Raw genomic sequence first — 16,951 nt, 5'->3', positions numbered from 1 at the left:
GCCTCTTTAAAATCTAGGGATGACAAAAATGATCCCTTGCGTACTGAGGTTATGATCGTGCGAAGAGATTCCATATGGAATTGAGGGATATATATATATTCTGATTTACCCCTTTTAGATCTAAAAAAGATCTTGGAATCACAAAATAAATTGAATACCACTTCTTTTCATGTTCTGATATTGGAACTGGGCAAAATGCATGCAATTGAATCAACTTGTCTAAAGTCCTGTGAACTGCAGCAGGAGAGATTACAAAATGATTCCTTATATACTTTCTTAATTCTGGGGCATAACTGTTGTGGTTACGTGTGTTTTGGTGGATCCTTGGGTGCTGTGGAGATGACTACACCCACGGGGAGGAACCCCGTGAGGAGCCACAGCACTGGGCTAGACTCGTACTACACAAAAACACAATAGTTCTTTATTAGACAGCTTGAAGATAGCCACCAGGTGGCAGTAGTGAGGCAGTCAGTAGTTGCAATCTCAGGGACCTTGGCAGAGGGAGCCCTTCTCTCCTAGATGACGACAGGAGGTTCTGCAGCAGGTTTCCCAGCGAGGAGATACTGTGGAAGAGATAGACTGAGAGTTATACTTACTAGGTGTTTGCTGTTGATATGCGATTCCACCAGGTATGTTGTAGAAGGTACAGGCACCGAGGCAGGGAGAGCAGGCCCTCGATGAGCGAGTACCTATTCCCTGTAAGGCACCTGAAATAAAGCAGAGGGCCCCAGAGGAGCGAGTACCCAGGTTAGCAGTTACCCCGTAGGGCTGAGAGAGAGCTTCCTGCGGCAGCATGGAAGAGGCAGAGTAGCGTAGACAAGAACGGATTTGAGTCCTTGCTAACTGGACGAGCTAGCAAATTAGTGAAGGTAATATACCCGGATGGCTTGACGTCAGCATGAGGGAACGCCCTCGAGGTTCGCGCCAAGGGTGGTACAAAGACATGGGTTACGCGCGCGCGTGCACCCTAGTAAGTACCTAGGAGGAGCAATGGCAGGAGGCTGCACCATAGCCGTCCTGGGGATGCCAGAGAGGTTGTCTTGTAGACGCGGTGGAAGACATCTTTCCCAAGTAAGCGGGAGGAGCCGTGAATAAGATGAGGCAAACGGGGCAAAGCCGTCAAGGACCGAACGCAACAATAACCATATTTTATTATGTCCAATACCCATTAATCTGAAGTAATGTGGATCCATTCTCCAAGAAAACCCTGTAGCCTGTCCCCTATAGGCTTCCCTGAAAAATGAATCCTCCTCACTTCACTGTGCATTATTTGATCTGCCAGCGGAGAGGGCCATCTCTCCCCTTGGCTTTCTTGCTCCACGAAAGGACTGAGATTTTCTTTTATCGTTTGAAGACTGAGGCATAACACGTTTGCCAGGTCTATACTTTCTGGCTTCCAAAAACTGATTATGGCTTCTTTAAAGGCAGAAACTAGGTTTAACCATATTCTCAGATAATTTCTGAGCCTGTGTGTCTCCTAAATTTCTCATTAAACAATCCAATTCTTCCCCAAATAGATATTTACCTCTAAAACATAAACAAGAAAATCTAGCTGTTGATAAATAATCAGTCGACCAATTTCTTAACCAAAGAAGCCTTCTGGCTCCCACTGAAAGAGCCAAAGATCTAGCCGTAATTCTGATAATGTCATATAAAGCATCAGAAATATATGACGTGGCCGATTCTACTTTCGTTGAACTAGAAACCTCAGACATCTGCTGAATCCAACGAAGCAGAGATCTGGCAACATAACTTGCACAAACTGCTCCCTGTAGAACTAAAGAACCTGAAGAGAAGAGATTCTTAAGTAATGCCTCTAACTTTCTATCCTGAGCATCACAAAGTAAAGCACCTCCTTCCACAGGAATAGTAGTCTTCCTAGCAACAGCAGCCACCTTAGACTGTTGAAAAAGACGATCCAGTACCTCAGAGGGCAATGAGTACAATTTATTAAAAATTCTCAGGCGTCTATATCCAGCCTCTGGAGAATCCCACTCAGCCATAATCATAGCCTCAATCTCTGGATGGAGTGGAAACAGAGGCAGATCTGCGAGTGCCATTAAGGATTGGATCCCAACCTGGAGCCTCTTCCTCTTCAAATTTATGCTCCTCAAGACCCAAAGCAGCAATAACTTGCGTCAGTAAAGCAGACATTTCCTCCTTATGGTACAGTCTGATCTGTTTTTCATCATCCTCTGCTGAATTAATCTCACCTTCTTCTAAATATTCAACAATGCTTCCTCCTTACTTATCCTCATCGTAAAATAAGGAGGAGAGTCCAGATCCACAGAAAAAGATTCTCTCTCATAAGGATGTTCTTTTTTCTTTTCTGAGATCTAAAAACATCAGCAGACAATTCACTATAGCCAAGCTCCGAAAGATCACTCCCCTGTAAGGCATGAAAAGCCTGACGTAAAAACAAATTCAGGAGAAAATACTCCAGCACTGGTTCCAGGGGATTCCTGCTTGGAATCAGATAAAAAAAAAATAAAGACCAGGAAATAACTTGGGAAGCCCCTGGCTTAAAATAGAACCTCCCCTTGACGCCAACGCTCCTGGCGTGTCAATCAAAATGGCCACTGCATCCAAGGCAGCCGTTAGAATGGCTGCTGCTGATGGCTTCTCTGAAACCAAAGCTGCCTTAGACAAGGGCTTTTGCTTAATGACCACATCATTTACCTTCTTTGCTGATGCCGAAATGCTCAATTCAGGCGATTCAGCTTTACTGCGGCACAGAGAACATAAGGATCCTACAGCTGAATTACACTTTATCCCGCAACCGCTGCAACGACAGACCTTCTCAGACATGGTGGAAAAAACACCACTCAGCTCTCAGCTGTGGCAGGCACAGGAATTCTCTGCTGAAAAGCAGGTAACTCAGTCTAAATCCCCAAAATTGGCCGATTTGGAAAGTAGAGACCACACTTCCTTACCAACAGGCCAATATAGAACGGTGTGCTCGGCCGAGCGCACCATTAGCCCCCATCTGGACACGTGTTTTTGACACGCTATTATTATCCCTTATACAGTATGGGGTAATAGCGCGAGAAAACGTGTGTCCAACCCCCCAAAATCTAATAGCGCCCGCAACATGCAAATGCATGTTGATGAGCCTATTAGTTATTCCCACGCCATACAGAAAGTAAAATGTGCAGCCAAGCCGCACATTTTACTCTCAAAAATTAATGCCTGCCCAAAGGCACCAGGAAAGTGTACAGAAAAGCAGAAAAAAATGCTTTTCTGTACACCCTCCGACTTAATATCATAGCGATATTAAGCGATATTAAGTTGGAGGCCCCCCCCCAAAAAAAATAAAACTCAGCCCGCGGCTCGCGGGTTGGAAGACAGATGCTCAATTTTGCTGGCATCCGTTTTCCGAACCCATGGCTGTCAGCGGGTTCGACAACCGACGCCGGTAAAATTAAGCGTCGGCTGTGAAACCCGCTGACAGCCAATAAGGAGGCGCTAGGGATGTGCTAGTGTCCCTAAGGCCTCCTTATTACCGCGGGCCCTCATTTGAAGACAAAATCGCACGCCCAGGAGAGTGGCTTAGGCACGCGTCGGGAGAGCGGATGCTCGCCTCGGAGCACCGGCTCTCCCGCGCATTTTACTGTATCGGCCCGTATGTAAAATGGCAAGGAGTAAATAAATTAGTCTCTAAGGCTTGCCTCACTGCAGGAGAACCATCTGCAGGAGCATGGCCACAATCTAAAGCACATTGACAATAGTAAATGTGCTGAAAAGTATAAAATAATAAATCTTTTATATCAGTAACAAGAGCGAAAACTCTAAACTCCCATCAAACGGCTGGAGGCAGAGAACACTGGTTGAATGTGTTCTAATCATCACTTAGGTTCTAGTGCTGTCGTGTTAAAAAAAAATTTTTTAGAACTCTGCCTCCATTTGTGCTTGATGAGAGGATGTACCCATAGGTTCAGGACTGGTGGAGCAGAAGGCAGAAGGTAATGGAAGCTGCTTTTCATGCATAAAATTGCCTAATGCATGCAAAGTAGCTTATGCATAGACAATCCTATGTTAACAAAATACTGCAGCAGACTTTATTTATTTATTTATTTTATTATTTACTTGCTTATTTAAAAAATACTGTTACCTGCCCTTCCCTGGTTCAGGTGGAGATACAAAGAACACTCATATAAAATAAAAACATATATAAGGTCACTGGTATAACATTAAAACAATTCCAAAATCGAATACCTAGTACCTTTCAAATTTTTACATTTTTTTCTTTTTTCTCTTTTCTCTTTCTTTTTATGGATTATATTTTTTATATTCTTTAAATTTTATATTACTACTTATCAAACTCTTTCACACATATAAAGCAAGTTTTTTTCAAAATTTTTTTCCAAAATTAAAGAGCCTTCACTATTAAAAATGTAAACAACGTAAAGGAAAAAACATCAGACAATGCACCTCCAGAAAATAATTTATGGTGCTCAGCTCTTTAAGCTGCCATCACTGGAAAAAACACTCTTATAAATTCTTCTGTTATATATTGAAAAGTCCCGTGAAAAAAAGTTTCATAGGAACAGGTACTTTTCTCATCAATCTCTTCATAAAGTGCAACAACCATAAATAATTCATTTAATATTAAAAAAAATCCCCCATAAAAGGTACTTATCTCCTCAAAGGATCTTAATGGACAAAAACACCAACTCAGCTATGTTTCGTAATTTCTACTGCTTTTCAGTTATCCATCTAAATGGCATTTGAATATCGACCTCAGAGTGAATTGCAGCAGTCCATTTCTGAAAGGAGTAATGCTTGAAGTACAGTGCGAAAATCCAGGAGATCAGGTATTGGTTTCAAATAAGAGAGCTTATAAAAAGAGGATTAGGTTATAGCTTTGAAATAAGTCAGCCCCGTTATTTTAGAACATTTGAGGGAGTTGTAGACATTTTCCCATGGGAAAATTAAAGGGCTATGGAGCCTGAAAATAGTCTCCCCCTCCCCAAATTAATACAAAATCATGTCAAGGGTCGTTGGTGACCCCTATTGCCTACCGAGACAGCTCTGGTCCCCAAAGGACTAAAAGGATACAAGGGAAATATGTGGCGACAGCCAACTCCCTTTCCCTACCCCTCCCGCTAAAGCCACAAAAAGAAATCCCCTTGGCTTAGGCCCCTCTCTTTTAATTCCCCATTCCTTCCCCACCCTCCATCCAAATATTGTTATATCCCTGGGTCTAGCGGTTTCCCCCATCCCAACCCAAAAAATAAGCCTGTGGTTTGGGGGAGGCAGGCAGATCTCCACCCCGACCCCTGACCCCCCATCCCGCACCTCTAAAATTTGTCATCGGTAGTTAGTGGAGGCCTAGCTCTGGGCCTGTCAACACCATTTTTCAAACTGGTGTTTACCTGACCTTGCCTGTGACACAGTGGATAGGGAAATACCTACAGTACCTGAGTGTAATCCACTTTGAAGTGCCTGAAAAGTGGAATTTACATGAAATAAATTAATCAATCATTAATATAGCACTGGTCATAGTGAGCCAGAACACAGTGAAGTCAATATTCAAACGCTAGACAGCTGGACAAGTTGTGGGCGGGCAATGGTTGGATCAGGCAGCGCTACTTAGCCAGATAAGTTAGCAAGCATAACAATACTGCTGAATATCCCATCTAATGGGGTCATTCATCAAATTGTGATGGGCCGTTATCACAAGCGTTAACACCCTAACGCACATGATAACTACCGCATCGCGATTTGAAAATGTAAATAAGGGAAAGGAGAGGAGTTTGGGTGGGGTTTAGGTAAATTAGGTGCCTGTAGCGCTGCGAGTGATAATGTATTGCCCATTATCGCCCTCAATAGCACTGGAAATAGCTACAGCTATTACATTGGCACTACGGGGTTGACAGTGTGTAGTGCGGCTGCAACCGCAGCAGGCGAAAATGCACCGCCAAGATGCGGCCGCCTGCTCACTATTACCCTCCACCCCTTTTTTTCATGGCTCATCATTCAGCTATAATTATAATTATAGCAGAACAATGAACCTAGAGGTAAGTTAGCCAGATTTGTCTATCTGGCTAACATAGATAACCAGCTAGCATTTGAATATTGATATTTGGTATTTTCCACAGATTATTTCAAGCTAAGAAAGCAGAGTTGCTTACCTGTAACAGGTGTTCTCCCAGGACAGCAGGATTTAGTCCCCCCTCATAAGGGTGACATCACTGGACGGAGCCCTATCACGGAAAGCTTTGACAGGCACACCGAGCATGCCCAGCATGCCATGATCCCTGTGTCCACAGGGTCTCCCCTTCAGTCTCGTTTGTAGCAAAAAAGTGCGAGCGAAAAATAAAATCAACTGTAAGCGGACCCAACTCCACGGGGTGGCGGGTGGGTTTCGTGAGGACTATATCCTGCTGTCCTGGGAGAACACCTGTTACAGGTAAGCAACTCTGCTTTCTCCCAGGACAAGCAGGATGGAAGTCCTCACATATGGGTGATTAGCAAGCTACATGCTGACTCATATTTCAACAGGCCAAGAGCAAACAACTCATGCAGCAGGCACAATAATTGGGGTGCTATTGGCAATGATGAGGCAGCCTGAAATTACAGCAGGTGGTTGTGGAAGGAGTTGGGGATTATACTGGAGCAAAGTTCTGCAAGACAGAATAGCCAAAAGCAGAGTCTTGACGGACTTCTTTATCTAAGCAGTAGAGGGCTGCGAATGTGTGAAGAGAGCTCCATGTCGCAACCTAGCAGATGTCGGCAATTGGTACTGAACGATAGTATGCTACCATTGTTCCCATGGCCCTTACAAAATGTGCCTGCACTCACCACTGGAGAGGAAGGCCTGCTTCCTCATAGCAGAATTCGATACAGTCTGCTAGCCAGTTGGAGAGAGTTTGTTTGCCCACTGGTACTCACAGCTTGTCTTTGTCAAAGAAGCAAGAGTTGGGTGGATTTCGTATGGAGTGCAGTGTGGTCTAGATAGAATGCAAGTGCACACTTATAGTCCAAGGTGTGAAAAACCCTCTCGCCCTGGTGAGAGAGAGAGGCCTTGGGAAGAGTGGGCAGACTATAGACTGAGTAAGGTGAGAGGCAGTGTCCACCGTAAGAAGAAAATTAGGGTGAGTATGGAGGCCCACTCGGTCACTGAGGAACCTAGTGTCAGATGAGTATGCAACAAGGGCTTGTAACTCACGGACCCTTTTAGCAGAGGTGATGGCTACGAGGAAAAGAATTTTCCATGTTAGAATTTTAATGTTATAGGAATGCAAAGGCTTGAATGGGGAATGCATGAGTCTTGTAAGCACTACATTTAGGCGCCATTCTGTAACCAGCGATCGTAGAGGAGGCTTAAGTTGTAGAAAATCCATGATAAGCCGACTAATAAGGAGTTGAGCCATTAACAGGGCATCCCCTACTCTCTGGTGGTATGCTGAGATGGAACTGAGGTGTACCCGTGCGGAGGATGTCTGGGGACCAGAATCCAAAAGGTATTCAAGATAGCCCAATAGAGATGGAGTAGGGCAGGAAAAATGGGCCAATACCTTTTTGTGCACGTAATTTGGTAAATCTTGCCCATTTCGAATGGCATGACTTATGTGTTGAAGGTTGTTGTAAAGCTACAAGTACCTGAGAATATCAGCGAGTCTGTGTTATGAGATTGGCCTGTGAGCAGGCGAATTGATTCCTGGAGTGATAGGTTGAAAAGTAAGGGGAAGCATACTGGTCGAGGCCAGTATGGGGTTATGAGAATCATTGAAAACCTGTACTGCTGCAGCTTCACGAGAGTTTTGGCTACAAGCGGTATCGGAAGAGACGCCTATAGGAGGCCTTTCTTGTAGGTGAGAGCAAAGGTGCCCATGGCTAACGCATTTGTATGCTTGTATAGGGAGCAGAATCTGTCCACTCTGTGGTTTGATTCGGACGCAAGAGGTCGATGGTTGGTTGACCTCAGCGCGAGAAGATTTTGCTCGCTACACATGGAGTCAGAGACCACTCGTGGGGATGGAGACATCATAAGAACATAAGAACATGCCATACTGGGTCAGACCAAGGGTCCATCAAGCCCAGCATCTTGTTTCCAACAGTGGCCAATCCAGGTCAGAAGAACCTGGCAAGAACCCAAAAACTAAATCTATTCCATGTTACTGTTGCTAGTAATAGCAGTGGCTATTTTCTAAGTCAACGTAATTATCTTATTTTCTTCTGTTGGATCCTTCTTCCAATTTTTGAATGAAGATCTTTTGGAAGAAGGATCCAACAGAAGAAAATAGGATAATGCATAAGCATTGGCAAGTTAAATGTAAGACATTGATAAGACAGGCTAAGAGAGAATTTGAAAAGAAGTTAGCCGTAGAGGCAAAAACTCACAGTAAAAACGTTTTAAAATATATCCAAAGCAGAAAGCCTGTGAGGGAGTCAGTTGGACCGTTAGATGATCGAGGAGTTAAAGGGACACTTAGAGAAGATAAGGCAATTGCGGAAAGATTAAATGATTTCTTTGCTTCGGTGTTTACTGAAAAGGATGTTGGGGAGGTACCCGTACTGAAGAAGGTTTTCATGGGTAATGATTCAGATGGACTGAACCAAATCTTACCACATCTTCTAGGGTGAACCTAGAAGATGTGGTAAGCCTGATTGACAAACTGAAGAGTAGTAAATCACCTGGACCGGATGGTATACACCCCAGGGTTCTGAAGGGACTAAGAAATGAAATTTCAGACCTATTAGTAAAAATTTGTAACCTATCATTAAAATCATCCATTGTACCTGAAGACTGGAGAATAGCTATTGTAACCCCAATATTTAAAAAGGGCTCCTGGGGCGATCCGGGAAACTACAGACCGGTTATAGCCTGACTTCAGTGCCAGGAAAAATAGTGGAAAGTGTTCTAAACATCAAAATCACAGAACATATAGAAAGACATGGTTTAATGGAACAAAGTCAGCATGGCTTTACCCAAAACAAGTCTTGCCTCATAAATCTGCTTCACTTTTATGAAGGAGTTAATAAACATGTGGATAAAGGTGAACTTGGTATTGAAAATGTTATTGACTCACTATGAAGCGTATAGAAAGTACAGAGAATAGAGGCAACCCCCTTGTTGTAGTAAGGGAAGCATGATGCCGAGAGACGACATTGTGAACTTTTCTTTCTGAAGAAATTGAGATTTCTGAGGTCCAGGATGGGTGGAGGTCGCCTATTTTCTTTGAAAGTAGGAAATAGTGGGATTAAAAACCTCTGCCTTGTGTCCGGGGAACGGTATCCTGAGCCCTGGTCCTCAGTGGGGTGGACCGTTCTGTTCTCTAGCAAGGTAGAAAATTCCAGAAGCCTGCCCGACTGGCGGAGCTGCTGTGATCTGGATACCCGTTGGTCTCATGCAGGAGCGTGAGCGGCAAAAGGTCCTTCTAGCATCCCCCTTCGCTGGTTTTCTAGCCAAGGATGGAGGATTTGTATGAAACATAGAGAGCGATTTGTATGAAACATAGAGAGCGATTACAGGTATCGACGGCACCGACATGGTCAGGCAGCGGTCTTGCAATTGAGCCACTATCTGCTGGAGCTTGTGCATGAAGAGATTATGCATGGCAGATCAACTAGATTATCTTGGACTTCGGGCCACAAATCAGAGGCCGTAAGCCAGGTTACCATGTAGTACGGAGTCCTGTTGCTGGCAACGGGAGGACGTTTCGAAGCAATCACATGTTGCTCGCAATCACATGTTGCTCGAATTTCATGTGGATGGCAGAGAGGTTCCCTTGGTGTTGGGTCAAACATAGCTGGTAAATTGCAATATGTGACACCAATATGGTTCTTGGAAGATATTACTACCTAGAACCTCCCGAAACTTCTGGTCCTTTTTAGTAACCAGGTGTTATGGTTATTGGTGTTTGGGTGGATCCTTGGACACCGTGGCAGCCGACCATGCCCATGGGGGGCAGTCCCGTGAGGGACCACGGTGTCAGGCTAGACTCTGGACACACAAACACAGATTGAATCTTTATTTAAACAGTTTTGGAAACCACCAGAGTTGGCAGTAGTTAGAAGATGTTGAGCCCGGCTGGGCGAGTATCCCACAGGACGCTGGAACAGCAGATCCTCTGCTTGGCTGTGCTGTAGTGGAAAGAGACTGAGAGTTATGAGTACACAGTGAGAAATATACAGAGTCCCAGGTAGAATAGGTGAAGCTCTGAGACAGGGAGAGCAGGCACTCGAGGAGCGAGTACCTGATCCCTTAGAGCAGGGAGACTCAATGGTATTGTACTCACACAGCGGTTCCACTAGACAAGAGGTCTGGCACTGGAACAGAGGGCAGGCCCTGGAGGAGCGAGTACCTGGTTCCAGGGAAGCAGTACTGGTAGTTGTACTCACAGATTGATACTGTTAGTGAAGTCTTCCAAGTAGAAAGGATTGTAGATGCAGGCAGTGACTCAGGGAACATGGGCCCTCAAGGAGTGAGTACAGGTTTCCTGATAGCACCTGAAAGAAGCAGAAGAGGCCCCCGAGGAGCGGGTACCCCGTTAGCAGTAAGAGTTCCAGAGAATTCTGGAGTGGCAAAGTAGCTTCGGTATGAGAGCAAATCCCATCTGTAGTAATCCAAGTAGTTGCTAACTCGATTAGCTAGCAAAAGAGGGAGGCTTAAATATCCGGGCAGCGTGACGTCATCTCAGGGGGTCGCCCCTGAGGTACGCACCAATGAGGAAATAAAGATGAGGGCGGCATGCGCGCACACGCCCTATGGTACCTTGGAAGAACATGGGGGAAGCAGCATCAAAGTCGGTCCGGGGACGCCGGAGAGGTCGGCAGACAGACGCTGTGGCAGCCAGTAGTCCGAGGTGAGTGGGAGGAGCCGCAAGAAGAGTAAGGTAGGCGGGGCGAAGCCATCGCCGACCGACGGTCGCAACACCAGGTCAAAAGGGATGGTTTCAGGCACGTCCTTAACTTAGGTCTCGATGGGATTGATGCCGAAGCGGGATTAGAGTGCCCATCGCCCCTTGAGGATCCCGGTATAGGTATAGGGGTTCGTACAGGCTCAGAAGGACAAGTCGGCATTGATGACTTAGGCTGTCATTGGTAGTTGGTGCCACAACGGTGCAAACATCGATGGCTCTGGTGTTAGTACATTCTGGAATGCATCGATGACAGCCTGATGGATGAGGACGTCCAGCTCCTCCCTGGAAGCTGGTATAGGTAGCGCAGCTACAGGGGGAGACAGGCTAGGCATTACTGGCACTTCCACATGAATCTGTGGTGGCTCAGTACCCAGCACCGGTGTCGGTGGGAACGCCTCAGTGCCTCGGAGCATGGAGACTCTTGTACCCGGGCCCGCTTTACAACTGGCTCAATGGAATTGATGCCGGTGCGGTATCAGTGCCGGCACCGAAAGCAGAACCACGTCAGTGCCGACGATGATGTTTCCCTTGGTGCTCGGACCAGTCATTCTCCAGCACCGAATAAACTGCCACCAATGTCCAGAATGGTGAAGGTAGCGGACGGTTACCATGGCAGTGACGATGTTTCCCTCGGTGCTTGTCCCGGTCATTCTCCAGCTCCGAGGAAGTTGCCACCGATGTCCAGAATGGGGTCGACAACAGTTACCTTGGCAGTAACAATGTTTCCCTCGGTGCTTGGCCCAGTCATTCTCCAGCACCGAGGAAGATGCCACCGATGTCATGGATGGCGTTGGTGATGGACAGTCACTGTGCCGGTGACTATGATTCCCACGGTGCGAGACCCGGTCATTCTCCAGCACCAAGGAAGATACCCTCGCTATCTCGGATGGCATTGATGACGGACGGTAACCATGCCTCCAATGCTCTTGGCATTGTTTGTCGCCCAAGGATTACAACAGGCTCTGGTTTAGAACCCAAAGTATGGAGCATTTTCTTTAGTCGAGGGCATCGATGGAGGTAACGATGGTGGCTTCGATAGTATCGACGGCATCGATGGTGTCATCGACGGAAGCACCAATGGCATCACCTGAGGCATCAATTCGAAGGGGCCATCGACAGCATCGATGGGAGCATGGACAGAGTCGACAGGTATCGACGGCACCGACGGGGCATGGACGGCATCTACGGCGGCTCTGGTGGCAACGGGAACTGTGGACGTCCCAAACCCTCTAGCCCCGATGGACTCAGTGGAGGTTCGCAGCAAGGACACCCGCAGGTATCGTGGGGCAGACTGAGAGTGAAAAGAAGGCTGCAATTCGGTTGGTAACCCGGGGGAACCGTTAATGAGGTGACAAAAACCAACTGAAAAACAGGGATAGTACTCACCGAGCATCAATGAAATGTACGCGAAGGGAGACCCATGTAGGGAAAAATTATTTGTGAAGTAAAACTTCAAGTGTTTCCATGAGGAAAAGTTGTAAGAAAAATCTCACAGAGCTCCTAAACGCGAGGCAAACTGCATCGCGGAAAAAAAAAGAGACTGAAGGGAGACCCCTGTGGACACAGGGATCATGGCATGCTGAGCATGCTGAGTGTGCCAGTCAAAGCTTTCTAGAAACTTTGACAGAAAAGTTTTCCATGATAGGGCTCCGTCCAGTGACGTCACTCATATGTGAGGACTACCATGTGGGAGGATACATGATACTTTGATAACAACATAATATAATCAAATTCCCAGCTACATTGCCTGTGTGATTACAAACCTGTCATCAATCAGAAACTAGCATGGCTAGAATTTGGTCAAGAGACAACTTGGGAACCAAGTGTTGTGGGTACAAAAGCCAATGATAAACCACAGCAGTACTTAGCTAAGAGAGTCTCGGTCAAATGGAAGGCTGTGATCACCAATGTTGTAGAAATATTTAAGGCACATTCTGCCAGCACCAATAATCAAATAACTCTAACAACACAGATGTAGCCACAGATAACTTCTTTCCCATGTAATTGTTTAATATGTGTTTTAAACTAATTTAGTTCACATAATACTCATATTACCTTGAGCTTTGAAGGACTAAAAGATAGATAAGAAAGCAACAATAAATAGAACCCTAGCAACTGAAATCAACAAGAATTATGACATTTCTCATTGTTTGCAATACTTTACCTGTGTGAGTGTGAGATATATTCGGTCCGTGAGTGGCGTAATGACTAGTCGCCCATTCAAGCCCATGTATTCATAACCGTAACCAAAAGTCCCAGTACACTGCCGTACATTCAATTCATCTGGCTCTCGGTCCCAGTAAAACCGAAGCTGACTTTCCCATTCAAACTCCCGAGCATCCATAATACTAGGTGAGAAAAATATATCAATATTAAGCAAAAATTTTAATGAAATAACCTTGTCTTTTCTTTATAGTTATCACCTTACCTGTCTCTTACAAAAATATCAACTATATCCCGTGCATGGACATCGATGATGAGAACCGTATTGTATTTTTTCCGATCATTTGTGCTTAGTGGTTTAGTGATACGAGTTACCAGTTCATCAATTTGTTCATGCATTTTCTTGGCATAATTTTTTAATGCCTGTTTCTCTCCTTTCTTCACTTTGTTAAAAACATCTTCAACTTCCCAGGTCCACCAGACTTGATTAGCAGCAAGCACTACCATCCCCTGGTATGCCAGCATCCAGTCAACCCTATGTACAAAGAACACTGATTTGACAGAAATTGTGTTAAAACTACAAATCACATAGAAGATAAAAAAAACCCAGAGGATGCACATTTGGACCCTAATTTAGGTATCTATTTTCAGTTGAAAATTCAATAAATTTAGGGACCCTAAAACTTAGGTCCCTAAATTTAGGCCTACTATTCATTTTCCTACATTTAGCATCTAAGGGCCTAATTCTCTAAGCAGTTTTCCCATAGACACAGAATGGGAGAAAAGCCTTAGTAAATCTGGCCCTAAATTAAGTGCCTAGCACTGAAAATACGCCATCAACTTTTTAGGGTCCTAAATTTAGGAGCCTAGTAAAACTAGCTAGCTAAATTTATGTACTTGTCCCCAATACATTTTCAAAAGTGTTAATTTAGGGGCCTAACTCCCAAAATTAGGCATCTAAACTGTTTTAAATTTGATCTCACATAATATAGCCTGGTTTTAGTTCATCCACCCTTAATTTTGTTCCTTACACAGCCATTTGATGATTTTAGCAGTTATTGTAATTAGGGATTATAAGAAAACAAGAATTGCAGGAAGACCTTGTGAGACTGGAAAATTGGGCATCGACATGGCAGTTGATATTTAATGGGGATAAGTGCAAGGTGATGCATATAGGGAAAAATAACCCATGCTATAGTTACACAATGTTAGGTTCCATATTAGGTGCTACTACCCAAGAAAGAGATCTAGGCGTCATAGTGGATAACACATTGAAATCATCGGTTCAGTGTGCTGCGACAGTCAAAAAAGCAAACAGAATGTTGGGAATTATTAGAAAGGGAATGATGAATAAAACAGAAAATGTCATAATGCCTCTGTATCACTCCATGGTGAGACCGCACCTCGAATACTGTGTACAATTCTGGTCACCGCATCTCAAAAAAGATATAATTGCAATGGAGAAGGTACAGAGAAGGGATATCAAAATGATAAGGGGAATGGAACAGCTCCCTTATGAGGAAGGACTAAAGAGGTTAGGACTTTTCAGCTTGGAGAAGAGACAGCTGAGGGGGGATATGATAGAGGTTTAAAATCATGAGAGGTCTACAACGGGTAGATGTGAATTGGTTATTTACTCTTTCGGATAATAGAGAGACTAGGGGGAAGTTAGCATGTGGCACATTTAAAACTAATCGGAGAAAGTTCTTTTTCACGCAACACACAAACTCTGGAATTTGTTGCCAGAGGATGTGGTTAGTGCAGTTAGTGTAGCTGTGTTTAAAAAAGGATTGGATAAGTTCTTGGAGGTGAAGTCCATTACCTGCTATTAATTAAGTTGACTTAGAAAAATAGCCACTGCTATTACTAGCAACGGTAACATGGAATAGACTTAGTTTTTGGGTACTTGCCAGGTTCTTATGGCCTGGATTGGCCATTGTTGGAAACAGGATGCTGGGCTTGATGGACCCTTGGTCTGACCCAGTATGGCATGTTCTTATGTTCTTAAGATTTGCCATACTGGGTCAAATCAAATGTCCATCAAGCCCAGTATCCGGTTTCCAACAGTGGCCAATACAGGTCACAAGTTATTGGAGTTATTTTATGTTACTTTGGCTGAGGATATGTGTGGAGGTTGGGCCGTGTGGATCAGTTCTTACCCAGACACAGTCTAGTTTGAAGGTCACAGGCCAACCTCTGAGTGAACTCTGTTTTGCACTGTGAAATGCTTAAGAACAGGCAAGAGTCTGTTGATTTTAGTAAGTCTATGATGAGAAAGCAAGCAATTAACCTATACTAAAGCCTGAGAGAGAGTGAAGGCCATATAGCGGCACCTGAGATTGAAAAGAACTCAGAGGGAGGGAACATAGCTGCTTTTCCCAAGCATTTAGTGTAAAAAAAAATAATAACAGCTAGAGAGAGAAGGGAGAGCGTGCTTCTGGATGCGATAGCACAGTCTGATCCTTTGGAAACATGTATGCTATAGATAGATAGAAAGATAGATAGACAGATAGATATGTAGCAATTGTTATCTACCATTACTTCTGTATGATCTGATTTTATTTGTTCTAACCTCCTATTGCTCAAATAAACTTACTTTCCTAAGTACCTGGAACCATGTAACCATCCAGTTCTGCCCTCATAGCCGGTGAAACCAGAGCAGCTATGGGGAGAGGCAGCGAAGGTGATACCAGTACCTCCGCAGGGGCCTGTGGAGGTACGGTTCCCGGCACCGTTATCGGTGGGGATCGCCTAGGAGTCGAAGGCCTCGGTGGACATGGAGAGTCCTCTCTCCGAGGCTTCTTTGGAGTTGATTCGAGACTTGTCGATGGAACTCCGGTTATCGGATCCACTTCAGGATCGTGAGGCCTCTGGTGTTGATGACGATGTTTCTGCAATGTTCGACACCTTTTTCGATGACAGATGTAGACTTTATCGATGATTTTGAAGGGGTCGGTGAAGTCCAATCACCTGCTTCATCCGATCTACATTTTGTTTTGAGAACGACCTTCCAAATCGCTCTAGCCGGAGACGACTGAGTGGAAGTTGAAGTCGACAGCATTAGTTGAAGATGGAATAAATGTTCCATTTTCTCCATGTGCAGTCTTCTGCCTTTCAGCATCATCTCGGCGCATCTTGGGCACGTCGAAATGTCATGTTCCTCGCTGAGGCAAAGTACACACTCGATATGTGGGTCTGTTATGGACATAGTGCGGAAACAATTCGGGCATTTTTTGAAACCCGTCACCATAGCGAAGGCCGGACAGCCGTCGACGACCTTCTGACAAGGTTTAGCGGTAACGAAACTGACTGGAAAAATGTAAAGACTTACCGACAATGGAAAAAAAGGGAGACCCCTAAGGCGCTTTAAATTTTTACGAGTTTTTAAGCTTTTTTGTGTAGTGAAAATTCACCACACTGGATTCCTATAACCGCAAGGCTAACAGCTTCGTGGAAAAAAGAAGACTGAAGGGAGACCCCTGTGGCTCGAGAGATCATGGCATGCTGGGCATACTCAGTAGGCTCAGGATGCCAGTCAAACGTTTCTAGAAACTTTGACAGAAAATTTTCCGGGATAGGGCTCCGTCAGTGACATCACCCATATGTGAGGACTAGCATCCTGCTTGTCCTGGAATAATGAATGATGTAAAGTGAAATGATAGTAGAATTAGAATTTGTATATACCCTTGTGTTGACCTACAAACTATTTGAATAAGCAAATGTTGCTTACCTGATGTAACAGGTGTTCTCACCAGACAGCAGGATGTTAGTCCTCACGAATGGGTGACATCGAGGATGGAGCCCTGTACGGAAAACTTTTCTGTCAAAGTTTCAACAAGCTTTGACTGACACTGGCACACTGGGTGCACTGAGCATGCCCAGCCTGCAATTATCCCTGTGAGCCACAGGTGTCTCCCTCA

The 16,951-nt window shown here is 44.8% G+C and overlaps 1 protein-coding gene across 1 annotated transcript in view; it reads right to left on the bottom strand.

Moving 5' to 3' along the window:
- Positions 1-16,951, bottom strand: part of DNAH10 (dynein axonemal heavy chain 10) — a 952,322-nt gene that overhangs the window by 492,303 nt on the left and 443,068 nt on the right. The window contains 2 exon segments of the mRNA XM_029571350.1: positions 13,033-13,216; positions 13,297-13,566. Coding sequence (XP_029427210.1) covers positions 13,033-13,216; positions 13,297-13,566 — 454 coding nt within the window.

This window comes from Rhinatrema bivittatum, chromosome 11, assembly GCF_901001135.1.
Source record: "Rhinatrema bivittatum chromosome 11, aRhiBiv1.1, whole genome shotgun sequence".
Lineage (NCBI taxonomy): Eukaryota > Metazoa > Chordata > Amphibia > Gymnophiona > Rhinatrematidae > Rhinatrema > Rhinatrema bivittatum.
The sequence above is the reverse complement of the archived record's forward strand: the minus strand, read 5'-3'. Positions and strand labels throughout refer to the sequence as shown.